The 18390-nt window shown below is 45.0% G+C and overlaps 1 protein-coding gene across 1 annotated transcript in view; it reads left to right on the forward strand.

Moving 5' to 3' along the window:
- Nucleotides 1-18390, forward strand: part of MADD (MAP-kinase activating death domain) — a 52054-nt gene that overhangs the window by 4782 nt on the left and 28882 nt on the right. The window contains exons 3-23 of the mRNA XM_012645210.1: nt 549-1145; nt 1561-1864; nt 2375-2506; nt 3488-3601; nt 4359-4439; nt 6931-7109; nt 7452-7687; nt 7885-8041; nt 8318-8421; nt 8514-8704; nt 9091-9344; nt 9596-9735; nt 10614-10715; nt 12017-12076; nt 12440-12542; nt 12911-13097; nt 13195-13345; nt 13659-13865; nt 16646-16746; nt 17677-17760; nt 18083-18241. Of these exons, the coding sequence (XP_012500664.1) occupies nt 549-1145; nt 1561-1864; nt 2375-2506; nt 3488-3601; nt 4359-4439; nt 6931-7109; nt 7452-7687; nt 7885-8041; nt 8318-8421; nt 8514-8704; nt 9091-9344; nt 9596-9735; nt 10614-10715; nt 12017-12076; nt 12440-12542; nt 12911-13097; nt 13195-13345; nt 13659-13865; nt 16646-16746; nt 17677-17760; nt 18083-18241 (3643 nt within the window). The remainder of the gene's footprint in view (nt 1-548; nt 1146-1560; nt 1865-2374; nt 2507-3487; nt 3602-4358; nt 4440-6930; nt 7110-7451; nt 7688-7884; nt 8042-8317; nt 8422-8513; nt 8705-9090; nt 9345-9595; nt 9736-10613; nt 10716-12016; nt 12077-12439; nt 12543-12910; nt 13098-13194; nt 13346-13658; nt 13866-16645; nt 16747-17676; nt 17761-18082; nt 18242-18390) is intronic.

Below are 18390 nucleotides of genomic sequence, written 5' to 3' on the forward strand. Positions count from 1 at the left end.
ATTATTCCCCTTCCCTATTTCCATGTCACTTTGCCTATGTCATTCTTTCCCTATTATTTTACCCTGATGGGAACGCTGATGCCAGTAGGAAAAACAACACAGCAAGGTGGATTGAGAGTATTAGTCTGGACAGAGACTGCTGCTCTTAACTAGCATCCTTATGATCTTAAGCATATATACTCATTTTACCCCAGGTTTCTTACTTTGTAAAAAAGAAGAGTACATTGTGTACCTTCTCTACCTCCATATCCATATACTCTTTTAGTCAGTCATTAGCTAATTAACCTGGCAAGGTGTTAATCATCTTAACACATTAGTGGAAATTTTATTGTCAAAATTTTCATTTCAGGATAGCTGTCTTCATGACAGTGCAGACTTCATTTAGCCTACAAACTAAATGTGGCAAGCAGCACCCATATTTTCCAAGGCCTTACAGTTAGATTACTTTATCCAAAATCACATTTTGAGCTTTATTTGTTGACTGTGATTAAAATTTGATAGAGTGTTCTATCGCTTCAGGCTGCTGAAATTGTCTTTGCATTCTTCAGGCACCCGAGCAGTGATAGTGTGGCCCAGACTCCTGAACTGCTGCGGCGATACCCATTAGAGGATCATGCTGAGTTTCCCCTGCCCCCAGACGTAGTATTCTTCTGCCAGCCAGAGGGCTGTCTGAGTGTGCGGCAGCGGCGCATGAGCCTTCGGGATGATACCTCTTTTGTCTTCACCCTCACTGACAAGGACACAGGAGTCACGCGTTATGGCATCTGTGTTAACTTCTACCGCTCCTTCCAAAAGCGAATACCTAAGGAAAAGGGGGAAGGTGGGGCAGGGTCCCGTGGGAAGGAAGGAACGCGTGTCACCTGCTCCTCAGAAGAGGTTGGCACTGAGAGCTCAGAGAGTGGCTCATCCCTGCAGCCTCCCAGTGCCGACTCTACCCCAGATGTGAACCAGTCTCCTCGGGGCAAACGCCGGGCCAAGGGGGTCAGCCGTTCCCGCAACAGTACTCTGACATCCCTGTGTGTGCTCAGCCACTACCCTTTCTTCTCCACCTTCCGAGAGTGTCTGTATACCCTCAAACGTCTGGTGGACTGCTGTAGTGAGCGACTGCTGGGCAAGAAACTGGGCATCCCTCGAGGCGTACAAAGGTAGAGTTTGCCACTGATGCTCAGAATAAAGGGGAGCACTGAGAGATTAGGTATAATTGGTCTATGAGGTGTATAGGAGATTTCCTCTATGGCCTGAGGTCCTTCAGACCTAGTTAAGCATATTATGTTAGTCTTATTAAGCAAAAGACTGCTGCAGAGATAGACCTCCTACCATAATTGTGTTTGGAGTAATGATGAGGAATTTGATGTTTTATGGTGGGCAGGACACTTAAGTCCTACCATATACTCGTCCTTGCCCTTGTATAAGCCCTCTGGTCCTATTGAGCTCAAAGAGTGGGCTTTCATAATGATTTCCCGCTTGTCATCATTATACCTTCTATGATTATATTGGGTTGCACTGGACTGTCTGCATCTGTTGCAGATACGTGTCTCATTCCTGCTATCTGCTCCTCAGGGACACCATGTGGCGGATCTTTACTGGATCACTGCTAGTGGAGGAGAAGTCAAGTGCCGTTCTGCATGACCTTCGAGAGATTGAGGCCTGGATCTATCGATTACTGCGCTCCCCTGTACCCGTCTCTGGACAGAAACGAGTAGACATTGAGGTCCTACCCCAGGAACTCCAGCCAGCTCTGACCTTTGCTCTTCCAGACCCCTCTCGATTCACCCTAGTGGATTTCCCACTGCACCTTCCCTTGGAACTTCTGGGTGTGGATGCCTGTCTTCAGGTGCTAACCTGCATCCTGTTAGAGCACAAAGTAAGAGGCCAGCTTTATAGACCTTTCTAGGGAAAGAGCTTTGAAATATGGACCATGAGCTCTTTGAGGACGGGGGCTATGTTTTTTTTATCTTTTTGTCTCCAGGAGGTAACGTGATGCCAGGTATATAGCAGGTGCTTGGTAGATGTGGGTTGAATTAAGGTACTGATATCATGTGGGATGTATTCAGAAGCCTTGCCATTCAGCTGAATTATCCTTAATTATACTGATCTAATTCTCTGGAAATATCAGTAGTTCTGTTTCAGTCAGTGGTCCTGGGCTGGGGAGCATAAGAACTGGGAAGATAAGGGAGTTATTTGAGGGAGAGTTACTATGGTGCTTGGGTTGGGAGGTGGCAGGCATGGTGGGGCCTGGGACAATGTGACTGTGGAAATTAAGCTGGAGCTGTAGGCATGGCAAAATAGAAATTAAACTGTAATGTTGCAAGCTGTTTTCCTGTAAACCTTATTTTATGCTGTTGAGTCATCCTTATGGTATGGCTTATGGCAGGTGGTACTACAGTCCCGAGACTACAATGCACTCTCCATGTCCGTGATGGCATTTGTGGCAATGATCTACCCCCTGGAGTATATGTTTCCCGTCATCCCACTGCTTCCCACCTGCATGGCATCGGCAGAGCAGGTGAGTGTCAAGGTGTCTTCTGGCTTTGTCACCTCTGTCTTTCTTAGGGAGGAGGCTCAATGCCCAGAGAAGTAAGTCAGCACTCAATCCCTTATCATAATTTATGTGTCTGCAAAATCTGACTGATTTGAACTGATCTGGTGGCAAAACCTATGCCATTTATAGTTTTTATTTATCACAGTTGGTGATTGTAAGCTACTGGCTACCCCACTGCAGGTGTTATATATTGTAAAACAGTAGCCCTCCCTTATCTGTGGGGGATATGTTTCAAGACCTCCAACGGATTCCTGAAACTGTGGACAGTACTGAACTCAACATGTGCTATTTATTTTCTTATACATACATAACTATGATAAAGTTTAATTTATAAATTAAGCATAGTAAGAGATTAACAACTTCTCCTTGACATATATTTAGCTTCTCTTTAGCATATCCAAATTGTCAGCTTCACTACTCTTGTGCTTTGGGCCCTTATTAAGGAAAATAAGGGTTACTTGAACAGAAGCACTGTGATAGTGTGACAGTTGATCTGATGACTTGAGATGGCTACTCAGCGACTAACAGACAGGTAGCGTATACAGCATGGCTACAGTGGACAAAGAGATGATTCACATCCCGGGTGGGACAGATTGGGATGGCATGAGATTTCATCATGCTGCTCAAACTGGCATGGAGTTTAAAACTTATGAATTGTTCATTTCTGGCATTTTCCATTTAATATTTTTGGACCGTGGTTGACTGTGGGTAACTGAAACTGCAGAAAGCAAAACTGCGGATAAGGAAGGACCACTGTATACAGAAAATATACCATGTTACCTTACTAAAATCTGAAAAATTCTGAACTTTGAAAGACATGTAGCCTCAAGGGTTTTGGAAGAGGGATTGTGGATCTGCATTTTCTTATCTAGAAAAATCCAGACTTGATAAGTGCTTGTGATAGATTTTTGTCTTTGTTTCTTATCCTCTTTATCATTTCCACAGCTGCTGTTGGCTCCAACTCCCTACATCATCGGGGTCCCTGCCAGCTTCTTCCTCTACAAACTGGACTTCAAAATGCCTGATGATGTATGGCTAGTGGATCTGGACAGCAATAGGGTGAGGTTCTTGGCTGAGGGCATTGTAAGGTCTACAGTGCCATTCTAGACCCTGCAAATAGGACTCGATCCTGTGATATCTGTTTTTCTAGATTACTCTCAGGAAGGTTCTAAGTTGTTGGATGTTTTCTTATATGAGACTCATTGAAACAATTTTTAAAAATGCTGTTTACTTAATAGGCCAAATAGGCCCTTGGTTAGGACTCAAAGAATTACAGGATTTAGTTTTGCCAGAATTAAATGCTCCCCCCACATCCTCCAAGAGCAGTAGGGCAGTTGTGGTTTCGGGACCATTGGATGTGGTGTAAATCATCTCCTAATGGTTTTCCTGGGGTGTAGTTTCCAGTAAGAAACTGTCTTTCAGACTTAAAAGCTTAACATTCTGCAGTGTGAATACATTCAAACTTTGGTAGGAAGCCCTTATATGTGTTCATTGTAAAACTTTAAAAATAAAAATAAGCATAAAGAAGAAAATAAAAACCATACTCCTGTTATGTAGAGATAATCACAAATAACATTTAGGTATATTTCCTTTCACATGTGTATGAATATCGTATATTTGTATATATAAGTATTTTGTGTATATATATATTTTGTATATATATATTTTATATGTACAGGTATTTAATGTATGTATTCACATATACATAATAATATTGTATATATATCTTCCTTTTTTGTTGTTGTTATTTACCCTTATGTAAATGAAACTCCTGAGCAATGCTAAGGTCATGTCTGTTATCATTTCTCTTGTGTAGGTGATCGCCCCCACCAATGCAGAAGTGCTACCTATCCTGCCAGAACCAGAATCATTAGAGCTGAAAAAACATTTAAAGCAGGTAGGTGAAGAATGAAAGAGAGGGTTTGGGGTAACAGATGCTGTGGGATTGCTGTAGGAAGACAGCTATTCTAAGAGTCAGTTTCCTTTCAAACTTCAAGTGGAGTAGATTTTCTTTGGATGGGCTCAGATGGGCTCAAGAAGAGGTGTATCCCATTTCTGGGTGGCAGAGTGACTCTCAAAAAGAACTTTTTAGATTTCTTTTAATTCATTACATGCCCTATCATCCTCCGATGCTTAAGATGCTGTATAAAACAACCCTTCACTTTCTGTTTCTTGTCGTGTCTGCCATTCTTTATGGCCTTGGAGCATTTTCTCAGTCTTACTAGGTGGGAGTCAGTAGTTTAGACAGTCTGGCTCCTTTTATTTTATCTTCTAGAATTGGTGTTGAGGTTCCTGTAGAATCCTTTCTTCAAAAATTCCTTTATTAGAGTAATCCCTTATTTATTTTTTATTGATTGATTTTTTTCTTCTTCTGCATGCTGAACACAGTACCTGAAGGTAAAACATGACAAGGCTCCATTCCTGCCCCTTGCTTTATGTGTTATGTAGCACTGTATTTATTTTTAGGAACTTCTGCTTTCATTTGAAAGGTCTTTAGAAATCTTTTCCTGTGTTGTTTGAAGTACTTAGTAGTACCTCTAGATGATATCTGTTTAAATTTAAATGGGTCATTTTGTATCATCCTTCTCACTCTCACTTGCTTCATCACACATGATGTAATATGGTATCTTGTTACTGTAGAGTCTGGTGAAAATTGCAAATTCAGAAAGTTCTCTAGGTGTCTTCACTTTCTGTATTTTCATTCTTGATGATTGCTTTAGTGTGACTACTGAGATGGAGAGGTTGATATATGGAATTATTCCTTAAATGTTTGTGAGAGCTAAGATCCTTGGGCTCATTGATCCTGTATTCTGATCTCTGCTACTCAAAGTGTGGTCCATGGACCAGCAACATTAGCATCACCTGGGCTTGTTAAAAGTGCAGAGTCAAGGCCAGACACGGTGGCTCACACCTATAATCCTAGCACTTTGGGAGGCTGAGATGGGAGAATTGCTTGATGCCAGGAGTTGGAGATCAGCCTGGGCAACATATAGAGACCCCATCTCTACAGAAAAATAGAAAAATTAGCCAGGCATGGTGGCATGCACCTGTGGTCCCAGGTACTTGGGAGGCTGAGGCAGGAGGATTGTTCTAGCCAAGGAGTTTGAGGTTTCAGTGAGCTACAGTGACACCACTGTACTCCAGCCTGAGCAACAGAGCGAGACCCTGTCTCTCAAAAAAAAAAAAAAAAAGAGGTACAGAATCATCCAGACATAATTGAATCAGAATCTGCATTTTAACAACATCCCCAGGTGATTCTTATACTCATATTTAAGAAGCACTGGTAGTCTAGACCAGTGGTTTTCAAACTGCCCCATGGAGCTTCTTAGGGGCTAATTTAGGTTGTGAGCATTGAGCACATGAGGCTGTGGTTCCTTATATCCATCAAAGAAGCTCTGTTTTTACATTTCAGTTGTTTGTATTTCCACATAGATTTCAATTTTGAAAAACATTTCGTGACTAGAATAAATTGGAAAACTATTGTCCTAGACTTCAGATCTGATCAAGCTGCCCTGGGTTAGGTTGGCTTAAGATGAAGAGCTACATATCAGACTATTTGCTAAAGACTGAAATATTTGGATTCTTTTTTTTGGAGACAGAGTTTCACTCTGTTGCCGGGCTAGAGTGCTGTGGCGTCAGCCTAGCTCACAGCAACCTCAAACTCCTGGGCTCAAGCAATCCTACTGCCTCAGCCTCCCAAGTAGCTGGGACTACAGGCATGCACCACCATGCCCGGCTAATTTTTTCTATATATATTTTTAGTTGTCCAGCTAATTTCTTTCTATTTTTAGTAGAGACGGGGTGTCCCTCTTGCTCAGGCTGGTCTTGAACTCCTGAGCTCAAACGATTCAGCTCAAACGATGCCTTGGCCTGCCAGAGTGTGGATTCTTATTTCAAAGATGAAGGGTCTGAAATAGGTTGGCCATGATTTGCAAATAAGCACAGTTCCTTTGTTGCAGAACTTTTTTTTTTTTCTTTTTTTTTGAGGTAGAGTCTCACTCTGTCCCCCAGGGTAGAGAAGTGGTTTCACAGCTCACTGCAACCTCAAACCCCCGGGCTCAAGCAATCCTCCTGCCTCAGCCTCCCAAGTGGTTGGGACTACAGGCGTGTGCCACCACACCTAGCTAATTTTTTTTCTATTTTGAGTAGAGATGGGGTCTTACTCTTGCTCACACTGGTCTCAAACTCCTGAGCTCAAGCAATCCTCCCCCCTCAGCCTCCTAGAGTGCTAGGATTATAGGCGTGAGCCACCGGGCCTAGCCTGCTGCAGAACTTTTTGACCAGAGAGTAAGATGTAGAAGACTTCAAGAAGGCTCTTTTCTAGGAGCTGAGATTGGCTAGCTGCCCAGGAACCTGCCTAATATAAGGAATTTCTTCTTGTTCCGCAGGCCCTAGCAAGTATGAGTCTCAACACTCAGCCCATCCTCAATCTGGAGAAATTTCACGAGGGCCAGGAGATCCCACTTCTGTTGGGAAGGCCTTCTAATGACCTGCAGTCCACACCTTCCACTGAATTCAACCCACTTATCTATGGCAATGATGTAGATTCCGTGGATGTTGCAACCAGGTAAGACCAAGCACACTATACAATCATAAATTCTTAAATTGGTCTCTTTGCTCTGTCAGTGACCTTGGGGTAGACTGTTTTCCTGAGCCAGAGTTTCTCTATATAAAATGTATATGATATTTGGTTGTACTTTTTATCTTAGTAAAAGCAAAGAGAAGAAATAGTAAATCACACCCTCAGGATGAAGAAGGAGATTGATGATCCTTTAAGATATCTCTCCCCTTGATGTTCGAAGCCTGTTAAATGATGGCTTTGGGAGCTGTTCTAAGACCTTGGATCATAGGAATCCTTACTCTACAGGGTATGGGTCTCGGATTATCTCACCATCCCCTTCTTCCCCAGAGTGGCCATGGTGCGTTTCTTCAACTCTGCCAACGTGCTGCAGGGCTTTCAGATGCACACACGTACCCTGCGTCTCTTCCCTCGGCCTGTGGTAGCTTTTCAAGCTGGTTCCTTTCTAGCCTCACGTCCCCGGCAGACTCCTTTTGCTGAGAAATTGGCCAGGACTCAGGCTGTGGAGTACTTTGGGGAATGGATCCTTAACCCCACCAACTATGCCTTTCAGCGAATTCACAACAGTGAGTCTACCTGCCCCCTGTTCTGCCCCACCTTCTGCCTTTGTCGTCCCGATGGCTCTTGCCTTTGCTTTTTCCTTTGCTAATCTTTGACCTGCCCCTTCTATTCTTGTTTTGCTTTAGACTTTTTTCCTACCTTTCTTTTATATATTGTTTGCCTTTTTTTCCTTGCTGTTAATTCTCTTTTTTCTCATTGGTAGATATGTTTGATCCAGCCCTGATTGGTGACAAGCCGAAGTGGTATGCTCATCAGCTGCAGCCCATCCACTATCGCGTCTATGATAGCAATTCCCAGCTGGCCGAGGCACTGAGCGTGCCACCAGAGCATGACTCTGACTCTGACCCTACTGACGACAGGTGAGCAGCCTTCGTGGCCTCACAGTGTTTTTTAAGGTAAAGAGGCTCCGCTAGCCCTTCTTCAGCACATAGGATGCAAAATCTCATAGGATTTACATATCAGTCTTTGAACCCTTGGATTGTATTTTGGTTGATTGTTTTTCTTGGCTTCCTTATTTTATCTTCTTGGCCTTCAGTTAAGAGTGCTCCCCTTTTATTTTAACTGGTGCTGATTGCAGATTCTTTTCCCTGCCCCTTTCTGTTTTGTTTGTTTTTTTATGCTGTTACACTCTGCAGTGGCAGTGATAGTATGGATTATGATGACTCGAGCTCTTCTTATTCCTCTCTTGGTGACTTTGTCAGTGAAATGATGAAATGCGACATCAATGGTGATACTCCCAGTAAGTGTGCTTGGGGAGATCGGCCAGCTCTGGGCGGGCTTTGGGGTTCAATGGTGGGGTGGTCTGTACTTGCCTCCCTTGGGTTTTGGCAGATGTGGACCCTCTAACGCACGCAGCCCTGGGGGATGCCAGCGAAGTGGAGATTGATGAGCTTCAGAACCAGAAGGAAGCAGAGGAGCCTGGCCCAGACAGCGAGAACTCTCAGGAAAACCCCCCACAGCGCTCCAGCTCCAGCACCACTGCCAGCAGTAGCCCCAGCACCATCATCCATGGAGCCAACTCTGTACGTGAGGACTGGGAGAGGTGGATGAGTGAAAACCATTGCTTGGGATGTGGGCTCTATGTCTACTAGGAAAGCCATGATGTAGCTATTAATTTGCTTTTTTCCTCATAATTTTCCCATCTTCCTCTCCATAGGCCCTAGAGCTTAAAGCCCTATTAGATGCAGTTTTGACCTCAGAAGGAGGTTGTTGGGCTTTGTTCAGGGTATAACTAAGATGCCCCTTGCACAGTTTGTGGGGACAGAGAACAGGAGTGCCAAATAGATCTTTTCCTACACGTTCCTTAGGCTAGGAATCTGACAGGCCTGGCCCAGCCCTACCAAACTGAGAATATAGGAAGGCATCACTGGGCACCAGGTGAACACTTTTTATTTAATATGGCCTTTAGGAACCTGCTGACTCTACAGAGATGGATGATAAGGCAGCAGTAGGCGTCTTCAAGCCCCTTCCTTCCGTGCCTCCCAGCATTGGCAAATCGAACGTGGACAGGCGTCAGACAGAAATTGGAGAGGGGTCAGTGCGCCGGCGAACCTATGACAATCCATACTTCGAGCCCCAATATGGCTTTCCCCCTGAGGAAGATGATGATGAGCAGGGGGAAAGTTACACTCCCCGATTCAGCCAACATGTCAATGGCAATCGGTGAGAGCCTGGGGATCCCTTCTAGATGGGTGACTGAAGGACCTCACCACAGTGGACCCTGGGCGAGGGTTAATCAGAAAGTCTGAGAAGTCTGAATGCTCTCGTGGTCCTGCCATCCCAGAGGGTGGTGCTTTGATATAAGGGTTTAGGAATTATGGGAAGGGCGCGGCGACTCCAGTGTAGCATAAGGCCCACACTCCCAAGATTAGGCACCCCCGTCTGGGGCTCATAGGTGCCACTGTGCATTCAAGGGCTCAAAAGCTGCTGCGGCCCAACAGCTTGAAACTGGCAAGTGACTCAGACGCAGAGTCAGACTCTCGGGCAAGCTCTCCCACCTCCACCGTCTCCAACACCAGCACCGAGGGCTTCGGGGGCATCATGTCTTTTGCCAGTAAGTGCCTTATGCTCTCTCATTCCTCTGTTCCTTTTTCTCTACAGTAGGGCCTGGTTATGACAAATGCTGCTCAGAAATTCAGGTGTAGGGCTAGCTTAGCATTATCAACTCCTAATTCAGATCATTTGGGTGATACTGGATAAGGTATTTTCAAGTGAGGTCAATAAAGGATAGGACAGATTATACCTGGAGGTTTCAGTCTATTTCAGGGAAGATAGCTGAGTGGTCAACTGAAAAATAGGCATTAAATTCAAAATCACTTATATTTTATGAAAGTATTCTCCTCAAATTTGATTTGGGTATGTATCTGATATCATCTGTGCCTGGTGAGGCACTTTTTCACAAACATGCTTTGAAATCTATATGAGATTGATTTTTGTGCTTAGAAAGAATTTCCAGCAGTGAGGGGTGGTATCAATTAAAGGTTGAAGACAGACTAGGACCAGAGAGAGCCATAAAGAATAATGGTGATTGCAAATTTTTTTCAGAAGCCAGGGAAGGACAGCACCAGTTTCAGACCAGAAGCATATTAACTACCAGCTTTCATGCTGTCATGGCAGTAGATGAGAGAGTCATCTACTATCATCATGGAAGGTAGTCAGAGAAAGTTGTTATTGGGTTTTGAGTAATCCTGGTGATGGCTTTTTTGTTTGCCCTAAGTTAGACTTGATCCTTTCTAAGATAGATCAGAGATTGTCTGATATACCAGACTTGGATTATGTTCAAAAAGGAGGGAGATAGTATACTTTAAGGTAGATTTAAGGAAGAAAAGAAAAAAAAAGTTAGGAGAGGAAGATGATGATACAGTCATTAGAGTATGATGCTTGGATTGTTCATTCTGCTAACTCTTTGCTCTCACACCCTCTCCTTGATAGGCAGCCTGTATCGGAACCACAGTACAAGCTTCAGTCTTTCAAACCTTACGCTGCCCACCAAAGGTGCCCGAGAGAAGACCACACCCTTCCCTAGTCTGAAAGGTAACTACAGCCCTCCTTTTACCAAAGCAGGTATTTCTGAGAGAGATTTCAGGCTTGTCAGGACCCCTGTGTATGATGAGTCATTTGATCTGGCTGTTGCCCCTCGTATCGCTTCTCATGGCTTTCACGGCACATCATGGGCTCTTGATGGTTGTCGGATGGAAACTGTCTTTGGTCTTTGTAGCTAGAGAAGGCCCTGTTATATCATTTAGGATAATGGCAGCTATGAGATTACTGCTGCTTCTTGGGGGGACCTTGTCAGAGGGACATGATTAACATAGGGATCATCAGATGCTCCTAGTCATCTGCCAGGTTCCCACTGCATGAATTTGGGATGAATTCCATCCCTGGGAGCTGGCCCACCAGAGGATGGTTGTGGACAGCCTGGCAGTGTTAGAGTCCAGTCTCTTACATTACTGTGGCTTCATGTCAACTAAGGGCCTATAAATGTGCCAGATAGTTTTGGTTTGCTTCTAGGGGCAGTTAAGACTGTATTTGAATTTTATTTGTGATCTCTGACAGTTTGAGGGGCTCTTCTGAATTTAAGTTGCCTTTTTGTTTTCTCTGGATATTGTGCTGAAGTATTTAATTATGGTAGGATGTATAGTGAGAAGCAACTCCATATATTATTTAACTGACCTTTCATTCCCAGTGACTAAAAATGTCAGGAGTCTGTTCTTTGGTGGGAATGGGACCATGAGATAGATGGGCAAAAGGACATCAGAGCTGGCAGTGTAGGGAAGTGACTAGTGCTGCTATAGTGAGTTCATATATGGCTGGGTAGGTAGGGATGGAAAGGTGTTGATGTCACTGGCTTTCATTTGACATATTTGCAGAGCAGAATGATTGAGACTCTCATTGCATGCTGATGCTTCACCTCATTTGCTGCACTTATCCTCCCACCCACCTCCCATCCTCAAACCCCTATCCACTCCTCACAACAGCATCTGCAAGATGCTTTCCTGTGCATACCCGCAGGCCCTCTGGACCCCTGTGCCAGATGTTTCATGAAAACCAGTGGTCCCTCTTTCACGCATGTATCTGTTTAGTACCTGAAGGCTCACTGCGTCATTTACTCTGCCCCTGGCTTTGAGAGGCCACCGTCTTAAGGATGGTCTTTCTTACAGCCTTGGTTGTCTCCTGGTCATTTGGCTTCCAGCTCTGAGGTGCCCAAGAACCAAGGTTATGTGCACTGTACGAGCTTTGGGAGAATGCTCAGATTATCTGACTTATGCTCCACTGAGGGGTACAGGGGTTGCGGTATTGTGGTGCACCTACTAATTGTGTATTTTGTGTCCCAGTATTTGGGCTAAATACTCTAATGGAGATTGTTACTGAAGCCGGCCCCGGGAGTGGTGAAGGTGGGTCTTGCCCGTGAGCTGTGCATGATCTTTTTTTTTCCTAGCATCTGTCGTGCCTGCCTGAGGGCCATCTTCCTTATGGAGCAAGCAGCATCACATGGTTGACCTGCCTTGCCCCGCCCCCCCCGTGACGTCCATGCTTGCCCGTGGGGCGTGCTGCTGGTGCATGTGGAGTGGCCTGAGTCTCCATTCCCACCTCCTCACATTGCCATGGCTGGTTTCTACCTATGTGTGATACCCTGGTGCCACCCTCACCCAGCCCTTCTGGGGATTGGGCGTGGAACATGGCTACTCAGGGCCATGCTAACACTGGCTTCTGGACTACAATAGTGATGTCTTTCATTCCTACCTTCCCTGCTATAGGAAACAGGAGGGCCTTAGTGGATCAGAAGTCATCTGTCATTAAACACAGCCCAACAGTGAAACGAGAGCCTCCATCACCCCAGGGTCGATCCAGCAATTCTAGGTAATAAATGGAAGAGCTGTTTTAAAAGTTCTCAAGTAAAGGTAGTGATTCCTGTAAAAAACTTCAGGGATGCTCAAGAGTGAGAGAGAAGCTCTCAGTAAGGTACACAAAATCAGTTTCTTGCCAGTGCTTCCCATCTGACTCGATCCATGTGCAGCAGTCAGAGCTTACAGTGTTGAGAAGGGTGAAACCACAGTGGTGGGGATTTGGACAAACCAGGTTACCTGGAGAGCTGGGGGATGTGGTGGATTTGGACATTCAGAGAATTGGCTTGTGTTTTGCCTCTGGAGGCAAACATCTAGTCTGGTGACGGGGGGATACTCTGCAAAGGAGCCGATAACCACAGAAGTGGTGTGTGGACCCTGTAGTGAGAACCAGCAGTTCCTGAAGGAGGTGGTGCACAGCGTGCTGGATGGCCAGGGAGTTGGCTGGCTCAACATGAAAAAGGTGCGCCGGCTGCTGGAGAGCGAGCAGCTGCGAGTCTTTGTCCTGAGCAAGCTGAACCGCACCGTGCAGTCAGAGGACGATGCCCGGCAGGACATCATCCCGGATGTGGTCAGTGTTTGGGGCAGGGAGTTGGAATAAACTGGGGAGAGGGATGTGGACACCAAAGACAATTTTGCCAACTCTAGCCCCTGGGTTATTGTTGCAGGAGATCAGTCGAAAGGTATACAAGGGAATGTTAGATCTGCTCAAGTGCACAGTCCTCAGTCTGGAGCAGTCCTATGCCCATGCAGGTCTGGGTGGCATGGCCAGCATCTTTGGGCTTCTGGAGATCGCCCAGACCCACTACTATAGCAAAGGTAGGAATCGTACCAGCTGGGCGTCACGCCATCCACAACTCTCCCACTTATCTCTAAAAGAGAGAAAATGTGCTTGTCTCCTTGACAAGTTTCCCAGTTCCATGCTGCTTCTCATCAGGCTTTGGGATTGTATTTTCTAGTGCATGTTTATATGTAGTGGATATTTTTCTGTCATGAAAAATGTCAGCTCTTCTTTCCCTGCATTTCTTCCATTCCACATCCTCCTGTATCCTGGCTTCTCTCACCTCAGCTTTGTGCCTTGACTCCTACTCATTACCTCTTTTGACCTCTTTATTCGATTTTTTTTCCTCAGAACCAGATAAGCGAAAGAGAAGTCCAACAGAAAGTATAAGTACCCCAGTTGGCAAGGATCCTGGCCTGGCTGGGCGGGGGGACCCAAAGGCTATGGCACAGCTGAGAGTTCCCCAGCTGGGACCTCGGGCATCAAGTGCCACAGGAAAAGGTCCTAAGGAACCAGACACCAGAAGTTTAAAGGAAGAGAATTTTGTAGCATCTATTGGTACGTGTCACTGTGTTTTGTGGTGGAGGAGTCCTGGCTTCTTAAATATCCCTCTCTTTTCTCAATTCATCCAGAATCCCGCCTTTCTCTTCCCCATGCTTTGCTTTCTAGAGAAGGAGATAGGTCTGTGTCCATTTCTAACGGCATTTCTTTGTACTTCTCTATTCCTTAAGCTTCATCTCCAGCCACCCCAACCTATGTCTTTGAAGAATGGAAGTTTTGTTTAGAAGGCCCCGGGAGGCTTAGTGCAGGGAGTCTGAACTGTACTCCCGGCTCCTCTTTTTGTTTACATCTGCATTTCTTCACATAGTCTAGAGGCCATGTGAATTCCTGGAAGCTATTAGAAAGTTTACAGATGCATTTTTAGGCTATAAAATTATGATCATGTGGGTCTCTGAAACCAGTTTCCCCCCATTCAACCATTACACTGCCCTGGAATTTGCTCCTCTGGGGCATGTCTGGCAACCCCATTTTCCTGTGTTCTGGACCTTAAAGATATAGGTTTCTGAGTCAGCTCTTCTTTGAACTCCTCCTCACTAGACTTGATGAAAGTCTTGCCTATATTTGGTTTCTCCATTCCCACTAAGGCAGTGCCTTAGTGAGCTCTCGGTGTCATCTCTGTTTGGCTTACTCCCTACTTGGCCTTGAGTCATCTAGGTTATATCTTTCTTTTTCTGGTTCTAGGTCCTTGGGCACTGTGCTTCCAACTGATGCCTTTTGCCGTGATCATTAGCAGTGTCCCTATGTTCCCATCAATGGTAATGAGGAACCAGTTTCCTTTTCAGGAGCACTACACTTCCCTAGCCAGCATAATAGAATTCTAGAGGCAATCAACCCTGGCTTTCTCCTGCCTGATGTAATGTTCTAGAAAAAGTACTGACCTGCCAGTCTGGAGGTTGGAGTTTTAGTCCCATATCTGCCCCCAGCTAGGAATGTAACTTTGGGTAAATCAGTTCCCCTCTCAGGGTCTCTGTCTCCTCAGCTGTGAAATGAGGAGATCATACTAAATAAACTCTGAAGTTCCTTCCGGGAAAAGAATTGCTATGATTGGTATTCTGTCTGCTTTCCCCTGCTAAGAAGCTATTCTTGACCATTTTATGTTCTGTCACCTCTACTGGAAGCATTTTCCCAGATGACTGGCTAAGAATGGGTCTCTTGGCGGTGTAGGAACTGCTTCTGAGGGTGACTTGGTTTCTCAGGTAGCAATAAGGAGGCATGCTGACTGCCTTCGTGAGTGGCCTCTGTCCAGTCCAGTGAATCAAACTGATTGGTCCTCTTGCTTCTGAAACCCTTTGGCTACTTGAGGTGATCACCTGTCTTATCTGAAATCTGTAAAAATTGCCATTCCCCAGCTCATTTGGCAGAGAGAGCATGGTGTGGTAGAAGTTTAAACTGATCCTAAGTTACAAGATCTTGAGCAAGGACTGAAAATCCTCTTTATGTAGGATCAGTTTTCCTCATGCAAAAATGAAGGTGCTTCATTAAGGGCCCTTCCAGCCCTAACATTCTGCAGGGTTTTTACTGCCACAATAGGGTTAGAATTAGAAATTTGAAGTCTTTAGTTCATGAGTTTGGGGGAAGGCACTGGATCTCTTGATTCCCCAACCCTTCCCCATGAGGATATCTCTTGATTGGTAATCCTGTGCCTGAAACGGAATCAACTTGGGTGGGTGGGTTTCCATTTCGCCTGTCTGACCAGCCTCTGACTCTCTCTGTCTTTCTCTCCCGCTTGCATTGCATCTGGGGTAGAATTGTGGAACAAGCACCAGGAAATGAAAAAGCAAAAAGCTTTGGAAAAACAGAGTAAGGAACAAATGCCCCTTCCTGTTCCCAAGTCTCCCATACCTGCCAACTCCCCAGGCCCAGTTGGGGCAGGCTCCCTTTGTCAGCCCCACCCCAAATTTGCTCTTGGAGGGTGTTTGGAATGAAAGCAGGTAGGTGGTATGTGACTCCTAGGTGTGGTTTGTAGGCTGCTTCTTTGCTCCTCCCCTCATAGCAATCAGGCTATAATCAAGGTGTTTACTGAATGAAATCACTAGAACTTGGTTCTGTATGCTTCAGAGCTGGGGAGGGAGAAGTTTGCCTATTTTAGTGCCCTTCATTGGCTGATATCTCCCTCACCTGTTAGAAGGCCTGTGGGTAAAGTTGGCAGAGATGGTTGCTGTCCCTCCGTGTTGAGTCTGTAGCTGCCCAACTCTCTCTCTGGTGGCTTGCCTAGGCACGCTTTCTTGCTTTCTGTCATTCTGTCCTTCTGCCATACCATTTTGGGTGGGTGGGGAAAAATGAGGGTGGTTTTTATCTCAAATATTGAATTTGTAGGATGGAGGTAGACAGTACCCCCGAAACAGGTGGTGTTTCTTTATTTCCTGGGGCCTAACCTTTTCTAGCTCCTTTGGACGCATTTATTTGGGAAGCACTGAGTGACCTGGGACCCTTAAATGGTCTCGGACACCAGTGAAGCTCTGATTCTGAGTGCCGTGGAATGTAATTTAGATATTTGTTTGTGGAGCTTTTCTGTTTTAAGATGATTTGCTCAGAATTTTCTTAGGTTGAAAAGATGGCTTTAGAACCTTTGAGACCAGGTCCAGTTTGTCCTACTTGGTTCTTAAGGCATCTGGGGATCTCTTCTTCCAGTGAGTCCTGAGTGGGGGGCAGTCCCTGGAAAGGCGACTGGGATGGGCCGAACAAGTCTGGGACCAGGCTGTGCTACTGTCCCACTCCCTTCACCAGCCTGCCCCTTGCCTTTGTATACTGAGTAACTGAAGTCTTCCCCTACTCAGGGCCTGAAGTACTCAAACCTGTCTTTGACCTTGGTGAGACAGAGGAGAAAAAGTCCCAGATCAGCGCAGACAGTGGTGTGAGCCTGACATCTAGTTCCCAGGTTTGTGACAACCTTGTTGAAAATTGCAAGGATTAAATTTGCTATCTCGTAATACTTCTTTAAGTTAAAAAAACAAAACAAAACAAAACAAAACGTAACAATAACCTCAAAACAACATAAATATCCAATAATAGGGGAATGATTAAATAAATATAATAGATCCATGTAATGCAATATTAGTATCCATTAAAGATTGTGTTTTCAGGCCGGGCGCAGTGGCTCACGCCTGTAATCCTAGCTCTCTGGGAGGTCGAGGCGGGCAGATTGTTTGAGCTCAGGAGTTCGAAACCGGCCTGAGCAAGAGCAAGACCCCGTCTCTACTAAAAATAGAAAGAAATTAATCGGACAACTAAAAATATATAGAAAAAACTAGCCAGACATGGTGGCACATGCCTGTAGTCCCAGCTACTCGGAAGGCTGAGGCAGAAGGATCGCTTGAGCCCAGGAGTTTGAGGTTGCTGTGAGCTAAGCTGACGCCACGGCACTCTAGCCCGGGCAACACGGTGAGACTCTGTCTCAAAAAAAAAAAAAAAGATTGTGTTTTCAAAAATTTAGTGACATGGGAAAATGTTTACAAAGCTATGTACGGTATGATTCCAATTTTATTTTTAAAACGTATTTGGAGAAGACTTAAAGGAAATACACTAAAAACAGTGGTTAATGTGGGTGGTAGATTTATAGCTTATTCTTATTTCTTTATTCTTTCATGTATTTTCTACAGTGAACATGTATTTCTTTCATGTGTATTATTTTTTATTATGTAAGTCATACATATTTTATATTCACAAAAAAATTAATTGCTCATGACTGCTTTAGGAATGATAACAGAAGGGTGGGGATGGAAAGAAAGAAGGTACAGTATTTCTGAGGGAAACTGAGAGCAACTGGACACTTCCCCTAATGCGTCTGTGTCCCTGTGTCTTGTTTCAGAGGACTGATCAAGACTCTGTCATTGGTGTGAGTCCAGCTGTTATGATCCGCAGCTCAAGTCAGGATTCTGAAGTTAGCACCGTGGTAGGGGAACACCACACTGGCATCTTGGTGGGTGGGATATGGATATCCTCTTTGGAAAAGGGAGCTACTTTCTCTCTGGAGGCTGTTCTTAGTCTCCGGTCAACATGGTTCTCCTGGTGGAGATGTTTACCTGTCATAGGTGTGTATACGTGAGATTTCACCAGGGCTTCTCCTCATCTTATAAGAAGGTACTTCTGGAGACTATCTGACACACCTTTGAAATATGATACTTTTTTTTACGGCAGCAAAAATCTCTTAACAGCTTGGCATTTCTGGGGCCCATCCCTGGGGAATCTCTCTTACTACCTTTTTTCCTTTCCAGGTGAGTAATAGTTCTGGAGAGACCCTTGGAGCAGACAGTGACCTGAGTAGCAACGCAGGTGATGGACCAGGTGGTGAGGGCAGTGCCCACTTGGCAGGCTCTCGGGGCACTTTGTCTGATAGTGAAATTGAGACCAACTCTGCCACAAGCACCATCTTTGTAAGCTTTGTTTGCTACCAAAAGAAGACCATTACTTTAATGGGGGAGGGAAGTGGATTAGAAATGAATGAAAAGTTAAGAGATGATAAGTGGGAAGGGTTAAATAAGGAATAGGTAATCCTTGTATATTTAGCTTTAAGGAAATGTTT

This window comes from Propithecus coquereli, unplaced genomic scaffold (assembly GCF_000956105.1).
Source record: "Propithecus coquereli isolate 6110/MARCELLA unplaced genomic scaffold, Pcoq_1.0 Scaffold227, whole genome shotgun sequence".
NCBI classification, from domain to species: domain Eukaryota; kingdom Metazoa; phylum Chordata; class Mammalia; order Primates; family Indriidae; genus Propithecus; species Propithecus coquereli.